Genomic DNA, 17,224 nt, shown 5'->3' with positions numbered 1-17,224 from the left:
GTCACCAGTGCTGTTCCCCAGGGCTCACTTCTGGTGCCAGTCCTGTTTAATGCCTTAATGGATGACCTGGACCAAGGGATTGAGCACAGCCTCAGGCAGTTTGCAGGTGACACCAGTCCGGGTGGGAGTGTTGATCTGCTGGAGGGCAGGAAGGCTCTTTGATATTCAGTTTGCTTTATGAAGAAGAGGGATCTGGACAGGCTGGATCATGGGCCGAGGCCAATGGTGGGAGGTTCAGCAAGGCCCAGGGCTGGGTCCTGCCCTTGGGTCACAACAGCCCCAGACAGGGCCATGGGCTGGGACAGAGTGTCTGGAAAGGACCTGGGGGTGCTGGTGACAGTGACTGAACATGAGCCAGGCTGTGCCAGATGGCCAAGAAGGCCAGTGGCATCCTGGCCTGGATCAGCAATGGTGTGGCCAGCAGGAGCAGGGCGGGGATTGTCCCCCTGTGCTGGGCACTGGTGAGGCCACACCTCAAGTGCTGTGTCCAGCTCTGGGCCCCTCATGCTAGAAAAGGCATTGAAGTCTTGGAACAAGTCCAGAGAAGGGCAACAGAATTGGTGAGGAGTCTGAAGCATGAGTCCTGTGAGGAGTGACTGGGAGGAAAAGAGGCTTATCACTGCAATAACCTGAAAGGAAGTCGTAGCCAGGTCAGGGTCAAGCAACATGATGAGGGTATGGCCTCAAGATGCACTAGGGGAGATTTAGATTGGATATTAGAATTTCTTCAGTGAGGGTTGTCAAGCACTGGAATGGGCTGCCTGGTGAAGGGGTAGAGACAGCACCCCTGGAGATATTTAACAGAATTGTAGAGACGGCACTTCAGGACATGGTTAATGATGAACTTGGCAGTGCTGGATTAACAATTGGACTATGTGAGCTGAAGGGTCTTTTCCAACCTAAATAATACTATGATTCTAAACTTACACTTGTATCTCTCTGGTATTGAATATAGTCAGTAGGTCAGCTTGAGTCTTAAGGCATTTTGAGTGATTGAGTGTTTTCATATTGTCTGGTAACTGTTCTCCATGTATGGGATGATTAATAGAATTTGAAATAACAATTCTTGTACATCAAGGAGCTGCAGGTTTTTAACCTAGTCTTCTGACTCTTATATAATACTTGCCTTTCCTATCCATCGCAACGTGCAAATCTTGCAGTATTACATGTCCCCTTTATCTTAGTGGACAAAGAGGACACGTAATACTGCAAGATTTACAGTATTGCAAATACTCTTAAAGTACTGCAAGTACTCTTACAGTTACTCTTACAATACTGTACTCCTTGTGACCACAAATTCCAAATAATTAGGAGTTCATCAACTTGATTTTGATGAATTTCAGTTCATTAAAATAATTTCCCTAGGTATTGTCATCATCCTTTGTCTGGAACATAATTACTTCCTACCATATCTTAGCAGATCTGAGAAAAGAGGAATATTCTAAAATTGCAATAAAATATATGATTATGAGAAGATCATATTAATACTTCTGCTGTTGGAGTATGAAGAAGGACCTAAATCAGATTTAAAATAAGTGTTTTCATAAGAGGCAGATGCTGCTTTTTATTGGAACTCTGCTCCTCCAAGTATGTTCCAAACAAACAATGCTTAAAAAAAAGGAAGTCAGAAATATGATAGCTCAGGCTGTTTATTTGTAACAGTTATTAATGAGTTAAATACTGTTTCAAACTCAATATTCCTGTCGAATTCAATAGTACTGATCTGCATGTCTTGTCGCAGTCAAGGCAAGGATATTGAAGACTGAATCAATGAGGATTGAATTATCCTCCTCCTGTTAAAGGAAGGTTCTTCAGTGCAGGTTGTGATGCACTCGCTTCAGAAAATTTCCTTTCACATTGCCTTTTCCTGTAGGCAAGGGAAGAATTCATTTACCAGTGGATTTGATATAGCATACTGAGTTTTTAGTTTAGAATGTGACTGCCACAAGGAATTGTGGGAAGAGAAAGAAATTAAAGTGCTTCAGTTGCTATTGCATAAAGTATCTATGAATTTGTTAGGCATCCTGTAAAACACTGAGAGGAAAATTGACATCAGGTAATGAAACTTCCCTTCATATTTCTTCCTTTCTAAAAAAATTCTGTGTCCTTCCAAATTGTAATACAAACCAGAACAAAATTACAATTTTAATTCATTGTCACTTCTTTCCTCGCTCCTCCTTTTTTCTTACCTCTGCTGAAGACATTTTTATGGATTCTTTCACTACACCTGAGTTTTGACCAAGACAGGCAGCCTGGCCAAGTGTTCTGAAGACCTATGTCTTATTTTCATTTCTAGGTATTTTTCAGAAATGTTAATTTTGGATCATAGGCTGTAAGTCCAAAAAAGGCCCATATGCATACCTAAAATAGTTGGTTGTGAAATAGTAAACTTATTTCATTTGTCAGTACAAATTATTTCTAAGGAAATTTTGTATATACTGTTAAGCTCTTTTTCATGTCAGTTCATCTACTCTTTTGAGCAAATGGGTAGAAAAGCCTAAAGCTTGTTTTGAAAAACATGTATAAATCTTGCATGAAACTGTGTTGTTGTATGTCACTTCCTTAATGAATAAAACCTGTTGATTCAAATATTCTATATATGTCCTTGTCATTTTGTCTTTTGGTAGGTTGATGAAGTGGTGGATGAATATAGTGAAAATAATTTCTATGACTCTGATGAAGAACAGAAAGAGAAGGATCAGAAGTTGAAAACCACCTACACAATGGACCCGGATCACAGGATGCTGTTACGAAATACAAAGCCCCTGCTTCAAAGCCGAAATGCTGCTGTATGACAAATTCCTTTTTGATTAAAATGTTAAACTACAAGTATCTGGTCTTAGAAAATTTATAAGATTGGAGAATAAAATCTACACCTCTTTAGAACTGGTGAAAATACCCTTTAGTAACTCTAGGAGAAGTGTGATGGATCTATTTTGAATTTAACTAAGGTTATAAGTGAAATATCTAAACTGATTTTGATATGTGCTCCAAATAACACAGATAAACAAAATACTAGAAGAAAGTATGAGAACATTTGAATCCAACTTACATAGCATGTGATGACTCTACCATAGGTAGCTCTTAATGCTAAAACTCTTAGCTGTCAGGATGGCACAAACTGGTACAGTTTATTGGAACATATCTACGAAGAAAATCATAGTTGTTATTGATTCATTAATTTGTTCTTTGTTTTGAGTTTCATATTTTAAAAGTAGACAATTATACACCACATTTCGAGAGCTGTTGCCTTGGCAGGGTTCCAGGATAGATATGGCATTATAAGTATAGTGTCTTATTTCCATAAGAATTTTAAAATGCAGGTAACTTTTTAGAACTGGAAAAAGCTATGCTCATGGTGAATCATTGTGATGTTAATCAGATCACAGAATGTTACTTCCAACCTCAGCTTGTCCTGTTAATCAGGACTAGATGTCCTATGAGAAAAGTCTTCCAGTGATAATGAATATTCATATCACTGCAAAAAGTTACTGCACCATGATTAAGTCACCTTGCCACCTATTCTTAATAAGCTAAACAGATCAGGTTATGGTTCTCCATTGAAATGTATTTTGAGACCAACTCACGTCTGACTCTTCTCAAAATCATTTAGGATCTTCCCGCCCAGCAGATTTTGGAAACAAATTGATTAAATTTTTACAAATTTTTGCTAAAAATCACTGTTTAGTGTCTGTGATATTTCTTAATTTTCTGCAAAGAACAAGTATGTTTGATATGTTTGCTGTCCCACTTCACGAAGAGGTTCAGTTAGTTATTGCCCTCATTCCATAAATAATTTTCTTTATTAAATATGTTATTGATTCTGACATTTATGATCATCAACTTTCTGATATTAAAGTAAATTTGAGATGTTAAAGTGCACTTCAAAAAGTGTTATCAAAATTATGCTACTTTGAATTGCAATTATGGGGATATTCAAACTATTCCCAGAATTTACCTGCTATTAATTTAATTAATGGCTTTCTGTATGACCTCGTATTTTTTGACAGCAGTAAAAGATACTTGTGGTATATTGCTAAAAATCTTAAAGTTATTTCCTGGCTTTAGATGTTTTTAATTGCTTTTTATTGTTAGATATGAATTTTTGTTTCATTGGTACTAAGATTTAAGATACCAAGTGAGGTGTTACCATGGGGGCTTTACTTGGAGTCTTTATGATTTGTTTTGTTTGAAACAGGGAATTTATTATGACAGTATTGTAGAAAAGGTTGTAACATGACTCACTAGCATGAAGGTGATATTTTGCCTTCTCTTTATGAGAAAATTTGAGAAGAAAAATAATGGGTTTTAAGTTGCTTATGTCTCAGTCTTCTGAATTTTGTTAGCCAGGATATTGGTATACAACCCCGCAGCTTTTACTTTCTGTTGGATTTGATAGTTTAAAATTTTCCAGTAAAGGCTGCTATTGTTTTATAAATTGAATAACAGAATAATGGAATGAAAGATTTTGAATGGAAACTCGATAAAAGGTGATATTAAACCTGTAGTAATAAAGGAAAAGCAAATTAGAAAAATTAGTAAAGAATATTTCTTTATTACTTGGTACAGCTGATGTTATCAATACTGATTTATCAAGGATGGTATCACTATGTTTGTGATTTAAATTACCTACTGCTTTTTCTCTTTGTCCCTATTATTAAGACCTTCTATTTATTACGGCATACAGTACTTACTGGGAAGGAAGTAAAGATACTTAATTAGTAAAAATATATTTATTCCAGTGTTCTTCTTCAGTCTGCTTTGCTGATTTGCACTTTGTTATTCTGAGTATCAAGGTGATATTTGATTTGCTTTCTGAAGAAGAATGAGCTGATAGTCCTGGAGGTCTGAAGCAAATGTGGTAGATATGAATGATGATTTGAAGTTAACATGCTGCTCTGAATGTTCTTCCTTTAGGTGGTAATGGCAGTTGCACAGCTTTACTGGCATTTGGCACCAAAATCTGAAGCTGGTATTGTCTCTAAGTCACTGGTGCGTTTACTCCGTAGTAACAGGTAGGTCAAGTCCATACTTTACATCTTTGTACAAATTTGTTTAGCCATAGTTGTAAGAATGGAACTGTTACACAATTAATTTGATTTTGAAATTGTCCTGTAATACTCACTTTCACTCAACAAATGAGGATCACTAAAAGGAATTCCATCATTTTTGGTATCCCATGTGGGGATCATTGGTTGTTGTATTTCATTCCTATGATTTTTGTTCTGACAAGAGTCATGGCTGCTTAGTTAGTATTTAAATAGAGTCAGTACTAACTGGTTTGCTTAAGATCTTGATTTTTTAAAAATGGTTGGAAATTTAGTTCTGTCTTAGTTTACTGTCTTCCCAAGCACTAAAGAAGTCTCCTAATGTATATTTTATTTTCCTGCACTGTGACACAAATCCCAAAATGGGTGAGTTTAGAACAGATCACTGGATATTATCTAGTCCAACTTCCCTGCTCAGGGAAGGTCTCCTGGAGCACAGTACTCAGGACTATGTCTAACTTTTGAGTATCTCAGGGGAAGGAGACAACATATGTATTAAAGTTGATAATGCCACTTGATACTGCTGCATCTTCTGTGTTTCATTAGTCTTTGGACGGTTTTTAAAGGACAAGTTTATATTTAATTCAGAACGTTTTGTTTTGACTTCATTATCTTCAATAGTATTTTGTCTGCATTTCTGTGAAAGGTCTTGTCAGCTACATTTTGTAAGATTGTTAGTTCTATTTTTTCAATTGTATTTCACAGTTTTTGCATAGTGTGCCAATATTTGCTGACGGAAGTGTTTTTCCTCCCTGTCTAGTTTTTAGATCTGAACTCATACTCACAGGTTGAAAGGATTATTTGCATGTGGTCTATTGCTTGTTGATCCTCAGGTTTCATTAAAAGAAGTCACTTCTTTCCTGTATCTCAACTGGTACCTTAAATGGTACTAGTCTTCTGATTTTTCTGTCTTGAATGGCTTTTCTGTTCTCTGTTACCCTTCTGGGTGAAACACTTTTGCTTTTAAAGCCACTTTGAAATAAGCTTTTGCAGCTTGCCCTTGAAGTTATTTGCCTGTGGCCTTTAAATTAATGTCAACTAAGCTATAATCTAGTTAGGGTGAGAGTGCCCGAAAGAGCATCTCATAGCAATTTCCAGTCATGTTTCATCATGTGTAGCTGACTATTGCCATGCACCTATGTAAAAATTACATAAAATAGGTTTAAAAGATCTTAAGTACTTCTCTATTATCACTTTTCTTTGTAAGCAACAGCTGTAATTACCTTAGGGCTATTAGGCTGCTTTGAGTAAGAGGAGATAATGGGTGTGATGATTTCTCTATTAGGATGAGATTTGCAGCATGTAAGGATGTGAGCACTCATGCTTCAGAAAAATTGTTTGTAAATTATTACTTAGTTTTTAAGCAATTGGTACACTTTAAAAGCTTCAGACTAGTGCCCAGATTTCTTTTTGCTCAGTCATGTGGAGGCTTTTAAACTCATACATTAATCATGAGAATGCCCTCTTCAAACATGTTTAATTTTTTTTGTAGAATATTATGTAAATCTGTTGTCTATCTCTTGCAAAGTCTATTATGTAAAAGTGTTAGTTTCTTATAGATGTGTATTTCTGCCAGTGTATACCTTTGAGTCACAGGAGATCCAGGTCCTTTTTGAGAATTTTTAGAAAAATTCTTAAGAGAAAAAAGTCATTGCAATTCTTGCTAATTGCACAAGGATTAACTGCTCTTGTAATCAATGCAGTTATTTCAACACTGCAGATAAAGCCTGTGTGTTTTCTTTCTCAGCTATGTCATCCTGAAATATTTGTTTAACGGATGTGGATGAAATGTAAGGCTATTTTTGTAAGTTATTTCCATTATATTAAAATGCTTAACGTAATTCTGGTTTGAATAAATACCCAAGGCCTAAAAAAGACACCATTGCACTAGTGTCAGTATTTTGCGTATTGGAGTTTTGAAAAATAAGAGCCTGGTTTCATCATGCATCTCTCTTCCTGTGAATCAGATGGTGAAGTTAGCAATTGACAATAAGCTTTGCCTTCCATGTTTGTGCCAAAACAAATGGATCACTAACTTGATGTTCAAACAGAATCGGACTCTCTTTGCCATGTTGAATTATTCTGTGTATCAGTAATTTTGTGGAATGACTCTTACTTTTCTTTTCACGTTCTAGGGAGGTGCAGTATATTGTCCTGCAAAATATTGCCACTATGTCAATTCAGAGAAAGGTATTTCCTATTTAGAATTTTTTAAATCACACTATATATGAGACACAGGAGAGTTACTCAAATATGTTCTGATTTTCAGGGCATGTTTGAACCTTATCTGAAGAGTTTCTATGTTAGATCAACTGATCCAACTATGATCAAAACACTCAAGGTGAGTTTATTAAAGGCAGTTTTTTCTATATACTGCTGGACTAATCAGTTTGCAACAGAAAGGTAAAATGTTTTTCACTGATAAAATGTTTTTCACAGGTCATTCTGTGCTGTTTCTTTATCTCACTGAGAAGTATCGAGGTCTTCAGTTAAGTCCACAAGGGGCCTTCAGGCTTTTCAGGCTGTCTGAAAATTCCCATTACTGTGCTGCAGATGGAAGAGTGGCTGTATTTTCCACTATAGCTTTTAGGATCTTTCAGTGATAGAAAGCATTATAATTTTTTTTTTTTTCTAATGTGGAGAGTTTGAGTATTTCATGGGAGGAAAAGAGTCTTAAATACTGTTATCTTAAAAAGAGTTTAAATCTCTTCCCCTGTACAAAATGGGGCAGTGTTTGAGTCCCAAATTTTCTTTGTAGTTAGCATATGACAGGAGAAGTACTTTAGGCTTTCCCCAAGGTCACATCTCAATGCATGTTTTCAGCTGTTGTCTTGTTGTTTTCTCTGTACTTATTCTTTAACAAATGCGAAATCCTTGACAAAACAATGGATAAAAAAGTGTCGACTATTATGTGTCTTTTCTCTTGTTTTGCTTTAGATTGTCATAGGCACTTGTGTTTAGGAGTGGAAGGTATTTTTTTGGAAGAAACATTATTTTCCCTTATCTTCGTTTTACACACGTATTGCATTTACATTATAAATGCAAGAGTGATGTATTCCAGGATGGCTATGCCAAAATTTGTATATTTATATACAAATTAAATATATTTTTGTATTTTATACCAGCAGTAAGACTTAAGTAATTTTGAGGCAATTGGAAGCAAAAAGATATTTTCTACATTTTAGGAATACTGGGAGGAATGCCTTACTGTTATCCAAAAATAGTAGGTCCAAAAATAATAGAAAGTTGATATATTTAAATTCCCATATTAATTGATAATATATTGGAGAAGTGGTGGAGAAGTAGAAATTGTGGTTTTTCCTTTCATTGTCTCTTTTTTTTCATGATGGCTGAAAAATTTAGAAGACTCTAAACTTTTACAAATGTAAAAAAATCTTGTAGTTTTCTCCCTCTTCTACCTTTGTAGTTCAAACCTACATGTTTCAAAATAGAATTATGAGACTCATTGCAGTAATTAAATTGAATTTATCTCCTATGCTGTTTGGATTTTTGGGGTTTTTTTTTAATTTTCCAACATCATGTTTGCTTTTTTGATCACTGGTTAGCATTGACCGTGTATTTTCACAGTAACCTATTTTAATCACAAATTCTCAGAGTATAACTTTCTGAACAGTTGAGGTTTTTTCCCAATTTTGAGCATTATGTTGTAGACATGTTGAATTTTTTACTGTTTTAATAATCAGTCTTCTACTATTTGGAGCTCTTACCCAGCTTTTCTTAGTCGGCCTTTGACTTCATTTCCCTGAAAACTGTGGCATCAATTGAAAACTTTGTTTTATGATTTCTATGAAACTTCTTGCTCTAATAATGTCTTCTCCTTCCTTTGATAGTTCATATGTGAAAAAGGCCAGTGAAGATATTTGTGATGTTCCATTGATACAGCTACCCAGTACTATGAAATAGTCTCCTTTTCTCTTGCCTGTTTCTTTTTTTTATTTATCCTCTTGCTTTCTATGCTGTTCTAGGTACATACCTTTAAGAACCTTTAGTGGTATGTCTTATGAAATTGTTTTGGAAATACAGGTGGACTGTATCATTTGAGTATCCTTTTCTGGATGCCTTCAAGTCAAAAAATACCAGCATATTTCTGAGGCATGATTTCCCTTTGGAGAGGCAGGGTTGTATTTTCAGTTTACTTCGTTCGAAGTTTAAACAGCCTGGAAGCATAGCACATGTTAACCATATATGCCAAATGTTGTGTATCATCCTTTTGTTCACCAGGAAACAAAGAGGAGGGCTTACTGGGTCTGATGTTCTTGGTATTGAATAAGATCTGAGAAATCTCATGGATGCAAATTTTTTTTCCTGAGTTTAAAGGGTCTTTTATTACAGTTCATCTGAATATAATGGGCAATTTTTTTTTTTTCCCCCGTGATGCAGTTGTGAATTCTGTTATTTCTTCTTACACTGTTGTGTGGTTCTTATATGTTAAGGCCTGTTGTATAACATTGGAAAGCTGACAGGAGTATTTCAAGCCCATTTGATATGCAATGAAACACTAAAGCTTGGGCTCATAAAAAATGTGTCACTGAACCCTAGAGTCCTGCTTTGTAAACTTTGCAAGTACTTGCATGGAAAATCTGCCTGCTGAGTGCAATGGTGATACCAGTTTGTACTGATCGCTGGTATACTCTGTTAAATTATGAGTGGTATTTTTAAATATATTTTATATACAATTAAAGAATAGTATACATGTGGTACTGTTTATAATATTTTATTTTCACTTTTGACAACATGTGTGGATGCTTTTTTCTTGTAGCTTGAAATCTTGACAAATTTAGCAAATGAAGCCAACATATCAGCTCTGCTTCGAGAATTTCAGGTTTGTGCAAGAGTGTATTCTTTTTATATTTATGATCTCTTTTTTCATTGTTGGATGTTTCTCCTAGGCTTAAATTTTTCAAGCATTTTCCAGGGTGATGTGTTCCAAAAATGTAAATTAAACTATCTCATACCATAATGAATAAGGGAGCTATTTGTATATGGAAAGGAGTTAAAATATTTTGTTTCTAACTCTCTTTCCAGCTATCAAAATAAAAAAAGAAAAAAAAAAAAAAGAAAAGAATTGATGAGAAAAACTCAATCATTCCGTATTCTTAAATACAAATTCCAGCAACTTGACTGACTCTGTAAGTCACTATATGATAGGGTCTTAATTTTAGCTTTATTTGGCCATTAGCATTTGTTGCCAAACCTCATTTCCATAAGTCACTTGATGAAATAATATTTATTGTCTCCAATATCTTCATGTATCCGCAAGGTCTTCTGCCTATATTGTGAAACAGTGTCTGTCCTTCTTTCTTTCATCTTTGCTTGTGACATCTATTTGCGTTGCTTCAGCTCTCTGGCTGGATTTCTGTGAAAAGTATTGGTTCTCAGGCAGGTAGGTTGTTCATACTTTCACAGATGCTCCTAGTTAAATGAACTGAAACCTCCCTGAAGAGAGGGCTCATCAGCTCCTCCAACCTTGCACACAAACTAATGGCTATTTTTGGGTAATTGCCCCCTGCCACAAGCTTTCTTGAAATCAGAGGTTTGCATGGCCATGGGTGACCAAAGGTTGCAAGAAAATGTCTTCTAAAAGTGACAATGAGGTGAAAAATTATAGCTTCTAATGTGCAGCATAGCTTTCTAAGTTTAATTTATTATACAGTATGTCTGCCTTATGAGAATGATATGGTAAGTCTTTGGTTGACAGTTGACTAACAAAAATCCTGTTTCTTTAGACTTATGTGAAAAGCCAAGATAAGCAGTTTGCTGCAGCTACGATTCAGGCTATAGGCAGGTGTGCAACCAACATCACTGAAGTGACTGACACGTGCCTCAACGGCCTCGTCTGTTTGCTGTCCAACAGGGATGGTAAGCCAAAGTTCTCTTTGTTTTATGGGTAGCTGATAGCATGAAAAGTTTTCTTAGGGAGAGCCACACGAAGCTTCAGATCACATAAAGGAGTGAGAGCTGACTTCTGTAAGAATTTGGCTGACACAGCTGGATTAAAGTCCTGCACTTGCAAAGGTTCTGATGTTCACTGAGCAGTTACTTTCTCTTCTGTTAGAGAAATTAATTTGTTGTGGCCCCCAATTATATCTTTACCTACTTTTTCTTAAAATGCTGTGATTATTAAAGTATGCTGTTTTGATTATCATAGGTAGCAGTGGTTACTTAAAAGATAAGTTGCATCAAAGCAGTTAGCCTGTAGAGGGTGCTGAAAGCTTGGAATTTTTTTTTTTTTTTGATAGTGCATCAATGCCTTACTGAAAACACATATTGAATAGTTTTTGGGATATATGGCCCCAAATTTGGCTTGATTTTGTACTCTAGCCTTCTGGAGTTTTTGGATAGCAAAACAAAGTTTCAGATCACTAAGGAACACAACAAGGAGTGGATAAAGTCAAATAGGGTATAGCAGCATGGTAAATCGATACCTAATAATACTGTATACTCTTACTAGTTACCAATGAATATGGCAGGTTCTTATTTCATAAGAAGTCAGTAATATGTGTTAATAAATAATGTCAGGCAGGAGAAAAACCATGATTTTGGAGTGTCCTGGAGTAATTCAAATACTTCAAAGAACTTAGGTGACATTGTTCTCAGCTTTGAAAAGCAGCATAAGTGCCTCTCTATTTCTCATCCACATATTTTTCACGGTAATCCTGAGAAGGCCTTTATTAGGGACATCATTTTTGCAGCACATATTTGGCCAGTGACTCACTGATACATATAGAGCTTTCTCTTATTTGTTTTATAAACTGAGTTGTCATTCTCAACCACCTCATCTTGTATCAGAAATTCTAGAGTGGCCTCCGTGTATAGTTTTGTATTTTTAATATATGTGACTTCCATTTTTAGTGCTGTAGATCTTATTTCTACTTAAACCTTTCTGATTATCAACTGTGTTTAAAATATCTTCCCGTATCATGTTACAAAGCCATGTCTGCACAGTGCACTGTTGGACTCCAGGGCATTCCTCTGGATGCCCTGGGAGGCCACAGATCTGAGCAAGCGGGTTTGAGATCTGTACAGGCAAGTTTAGAATCTATACAGGGGGGTTTTGGAGCTGTACAGGGGAGTTAGAAACCTTGGCACGGAGCTCAGGAAAACACTGCCTTTGACTTCAGTCCATGGGAACGGCTTCCAACATTAAGAGAAGAATTACAAACCACAAAGATGTGAAAAAAGTAGTTTAGTTTAGTTTAGTATAGGATAAGAAATGATGTAATTTTAAGTTTTTAAAATATAAGCACATAAAGGACAAGATAGAAGATTTAATGTGTTGCCCTTAGTTCTTCCTTCTTCTCCCCTGGCCTCCATCTTTTGGTGACGGTGGCACAAAGTAGTTTAAGGAGATTGAATTAAAGTAAAGGTGACCATTTTAGTATAAGTGATAAGTATTAGAATATAATACACATATAAACAAGTGATACATAACCTTCTGTATAAAGGGCCTGCGACGTCCCACTGTAGGGGGAGTCGCCTCGTGTCCTAGCTGCTGTTCAGGTATCAGGTGGGCACAGGCAACATTTTAAGATATAAAACAATAAACAACACAAAATATCAAGAGAACAAGACCTTGAGGACTCTGCTTCTTTCTTGCGACCTGGCTCAAGGCTTTCAGAAAGAAAAAACACTTTTTACAATCTTTAAGCTTGGGTGAAGAGACCAAACCCGACAGTGCACCTTGTACTATATTCAGCAACAACCACAGTAAAAATACAAGCTTCAAAGGTTGTTCTTGAGTTTGCCAGATTCTTCTAGCAATCTTCCTCTGAGTAGGCTTCCTTCAGCATGTACAAATCCCATATTTCTTCTGTTTTAAATGAAATAATAAAACTGTCACTTCAGGATACAGTTTTTATTACTTAACAATCCTTTCTATTTTCTTGCTTTTTGTTTTGCTAAGAAGGACCAAGATCAGAGGAAAAAGGTTTTCTTCTTTTATCATAGATTGTCGATTTAATATTTTCTTCAGAGTGATTCAGTATGTATATATAAGTATATATTTATATATACACATATATGCTTGTGCATGTATACAAAGGTCTGTCTCAACAAGATTAGTTTTCATGTCTGTTTCTAAGTAGTTGTCTAGCAAATAAAATTATCTTCTTGTGCTTACTGTTCTGAAAGAATGCTAAGGATATATTGAGGATCTTTTAAACCTGGCCGCTGGCAAATTGCTTTACCACAGCTGCAGTGTCTTTATTCCTTCTTTCAAGGAATGAATGGAATGGTGTAATTTACATGGTACCTTTCCCCAGGTGGCAGGAAATTACCAATAGTCACAGCTTACTGAACTTAAGAGTTTTGGCATGGTAAGGGAATAAAAAAGAGATTTAGGGTAGTGTAGGAGAATAGCTTTAAGAGTCTTGGTTAATGTTGCTTTCCCCCAACTTTTACTGTTAAAGTGTGCAAGCAATGTGTTTGCTCTGCTACTTCTTTTGTGGCCATTTGGAGCCTGGAAGTAGTCCTGTTGCTTTGTGTAGCATGAAGCATAAGCTGGTAGATCCAGCACGTTCCGAGGTCTGTGACAGCAGAGTCAGCTGTGCTTTCTCCGTATTGTTTTCTTCTTATGAAGAATTCAGTTGAGTGCAGAGGAGAGGTACTCATACTAATTCTACCAAAACAGAATCCTGAAGAACAAGCTTGTGGGAAAAGTGCCTTCTGATTCCACGTGCTTGTTCTGTAACCCTAGATACAACCCAATTTAAGATATCTTGGCTGTATCTGGCACAGGAGCTTTACAGTTAATCATTCTGCAACTTGGGTGGTGGAGGCAGGGCATTGTTCCAGAAACAAGGCTCTGGGGATGACAGGAACTGCTCTTGAAATTTTCTTTGCATGCCTATAAGTGACTTCAAGTCAGATTTTCCCTACTCAGGAAAGCTTCGGTATGTGGGGAGTAAAGCGCATTAACATTTGAACTACAGAAGCACAACAGAAACTAGACATTTCAGTGATGAGGCGCCTTAGCAAATGATTATCACAAGCTAAACTTGTTTGGCTCCTGAGGAGGCTGTTTTTGTGAAGCCATGTTGAGAGCTGAGAATTATTTTCCTTCCTCATCTGCTGAAGGAAGGACAAAAAAAAAGTTACTTTCTTTCTCTAGAGTGGCATTTGGTATTTGACTGATGCATTTCCTTTAAGCAATTGTATTGATAGTTTCAACTGACTACTGGTGTGACATAAAAGTAGTTTTAGATTTTAGAGACAGATGGGATTATAGAAGTCTTTTGTCTGACTGTACTGCATATACTAGAAATCCTGCCTGTTTTTGTTAGATGGGTGACTTCTATTTTCTGTTGAAAGTTTCAGGTCAAATGCAAGCACAATTATAGAATGTATAGCTAAAACTTTTTTGCTGTACAAATCTATATAAAACTGCAAGTCATAAAACTATTGGAACTGTTAGTACATCTGGTAACTAGTGCAAATCTTTTCTAATTACTGTTAGAATGACATAAAAGAAAAGCAACTTGTAGCATCCGTTTTATATGTGCTAATAGGGTTTTCGAGATTTGTTATTTGTGCTGTAAGGATGGGAAAGTTAAAAAGGTGAAAACTTAAACTTCAGCTAGTTCTCAAAAGCAGACAGTTAAGTCTGTCTGGGTAATTAGCTCTAGTGATTGCCTTTTAGCATTGTTTTTAACGCTAATAGCATTGTTAGTAACCCTAATAACAAAATGGTTTGTGTTAGAACGTACCTTTAAATTACGTGTAGTCCAACATCCCTGCCATGGGCAGGGATACGTTGCCAGACCAAGTGGCTCAAAACTCCATCTAACCTGACCTTGAATGTTTTTGGGGAAGAGGCATCCACCACAATGGCATCCTGTTCAAAACCAGTTGATGCAGTTTTGCTGCTTCTAGAAGAAATGGTTGTACAAACTGTAGGCTGTGGATAAATTACTCTTCACTTGTGTGTTTTAGTTTCTGCAAGGATAGGTTAATGTAAGTGAAAGAAAATTTGGTGCAAGATTAATGATTTCAAATATTGTATTTCAGAATTCACCTTTTGAACATTTTCCAGTAATGTACTCCATGCTGAGATGATTTTCTGAGGTTCTGTTATAATGCAGCCAATTTCCCAGTTATGGAAAACGTCTTCAATTTGGTTCTACAGTTTAATGTCTATGACATTGTTAATTTTTTTTTAATGCATGCATCATTATTTGAGAAAATGGAACAGTGTATGACCGAGTATATTTTAAATTTTTGGAAGTTGTCCGGCTGCAGGGTCTTCAGAGATAGTCCTACTTATTGAATACCACATCAATTCAAAATTGTTAGAAGAAACCGAGATTTTTACTATGACTTGAAAATTGAAGCTCTAGTGTACCCCCATGTGTTTTTCTATATTGATAAAGGAATTCCTGTTCAGATTTTCTATGATTTTCAGCCTTTATTTTAAGAATTTAATTTACTCTTTATAATCCTTTAGATATGATTTGTACAGTTTCAAAAATCTTGTGTTAATTTATCTTTGCCTTGTATTGATATCCTCTTTGATAATTCTAATAGGAGTTAAATTTTAAAATTTTCTTACTGCACATTCAGAATGTCAGTTTCATCTCCCCTTCTAGTATTTTGCTGAAGTTTGTTATGGTTTTCTACCTAAGTGTTTCTCTTTTATTTCCTGCTCATTTTTGGTATCCTTTGTGTGCACAAGGGAAGCCTCACAGAGTATGGGGTTTTATAACTATGCCAGTCCTTATTCTGATGCAAATGCATTTTGATTTTGTTTGTATTTTTTTTTCCCAATATCTAGACTTATGTAAAAAAAATCATACTGGTTTACAATTGTTTACAATTGCAGTTAACAATTTGTTTACAGTTCTGGTTTGTTTTCTTTAAATTTGCTCCCACAAATAGCATTAAAGTAGTTCCTATGGTGACATCTCATCTACTGCAGTTGATATTACCATGATCAGTTTTACGTTGTCAGCAAATGTTTTTAAGTATGACTTCATGTCCATTCATTTTTTTAGGTTCAGGGGGTTTTTTTTTCTTAACTGTTCAATGTATCACACAATACTGAATGGTGAAAGTTGCCTTTCCTATGTTCCCCACTATAAATATTCCAGATTGCAATTTTCAAGTTTCAGGAGTTGGCTTCCTATTTTAATACCTGGCAAAATGCAGTGTAAATTAAATTGATCTGTAGGATTGTGCAAGACCTTGAGATGTTAACCTTGCTTCAAGAAATTAGTCTAGAAAAATGATAGATGTCGTGTCAAATAAAAGATGACACAAAAAGCTCCAAGCCAAAATCTAAGCATTTCAGAAGCATATGGTATAATGATGCAGTCAGAGCTCTTGGAAAGACCTTCTTCATAAAGAAGTTTGCTTTCTCAAAAAGAAAAAAAAAAAAAGAAAACAACAAGAAAACCCCACAACCTCCTATAATTTAGACATCTCTACCCCATTCTGTTCTATTGAAACTTGAGCATGCTGGTTGCTGAATGGTCCATGTGTCAAATTAACTAAGACAGAAATGCAGGAACACCTCTGTTTAACAAATGGTAGTTAGGCTTCTTCATCTTTCCTTACATGAGTTTACTCTTGCACAGAAGCCTGCCTCTGCTCATGTGGGGTGTTTTCAGTTTCAAAGATTGTACATCTCATACAAGTTGATCAGGCTGTGAATGTTACTTGTTGCAGTAATTAAGCACTCCAGTGCATGACTTTGGCATGAATCTTACAACAGCTTGCTATTTAGAAGCTTCATTTGAATGTACTAGAGACTAGGTTACAGACCTGTTTAAACGCAGTAACATTCTTTGCATTTAGAAAAAATGCAAAGGAGACGTTTAGATATTTCTCTAGCGTATGAAAGCTGTTATTTTTAATGCAGGCATTTTTATTCTCATTGCAGACTGCAAATTACTTTTGAATATGCATAATTTTAATGAAAATCAGACTTTTTTTTACACTCTTCCAATTTTATAGGAAAAATACAAATTGCAACTTCACTAAAAAGCAATTTCATACAAGTATGTACTAGGTTGGTATTTTTACATTTAGAATGTTTGTGTCTTCTTCTTGCTGATTGCAACTTGATTCAGGAAGCTGAGCTTATATTACTTTGTAGAACAGTTTACCACTTTTTTACCAAATTAATATAATTCAGTTCTGCAAAGCGTATTTGGAAAGCT

At 35.8% G+C, this 17,224-nt stretch overlaps 1 protein-coding gene across 4 annotated transcripts in view; it reads left to right on the top strand.

The window, feature by feature from the left end:
* AP3B1 (adaptor related protein complex 3 subunit beta 1) overlaps nucleotides 1-17,224 on the top strand; it is a 155,669-nt gene that overhangs the window by 55,363 nt on the left and 83,082 nt on the right. For all 4 annotated transcript variants that reach the window (XM_066180771.1, XM_066180772.1, XM_066180770.1 and 1 more), the window contains exons 8-13: nucleotides 2,628-2,789; nucleotides 4,918-5,015; nucleotides 7,184-7,238; nucleotides 7,318-7,389; nucleotides 9,829-9,891; nucleotides 10,796-10,928. In XM_066180771.1, the coding sequence (XP_066036868.1) occupies nucleotides 2,628-2,789; nucleotides 4,918-5,015; nucleotides 7,184-7,238; nucleotides 7,318-7,389; nucleotides 9,829-9,891; nucleotides 10,796-10,928 (583 nt within the window). The remainder of the gene's footprint in view (nucleotides 1-2,627; nucleotides 2,790-4,917; nucleotides 5,016-7,183; nucleotides 7,239-7,317; nucleotides 7,390-9,828; nucleotides 9,892-10,795; nucleotides 10,929-17,224) is intronic.

The sequence above is a fragment of the Chamaea fasciata genome, unplaced genomic scaffold (assembly GCF_029207755.1).
Source record: "Chamaea fasciata isolate MVZ Bird 193981 ecotype frontalis unplaced genomic scaffold, bChaFas1.0.hap1 SCAF_4, whole genome shotgun sequence".
NCBI lineage: Eukaryota > Metazoa > Chordata > Aves > Passeriformes > Sylviidae > Chamaea > Chamaea fasciata.
The sequence above is the reverse complement of the archived record's forward strand: the minus strand, read 5'-3'. Positions and strand labels throughout refer to the sequence as shown.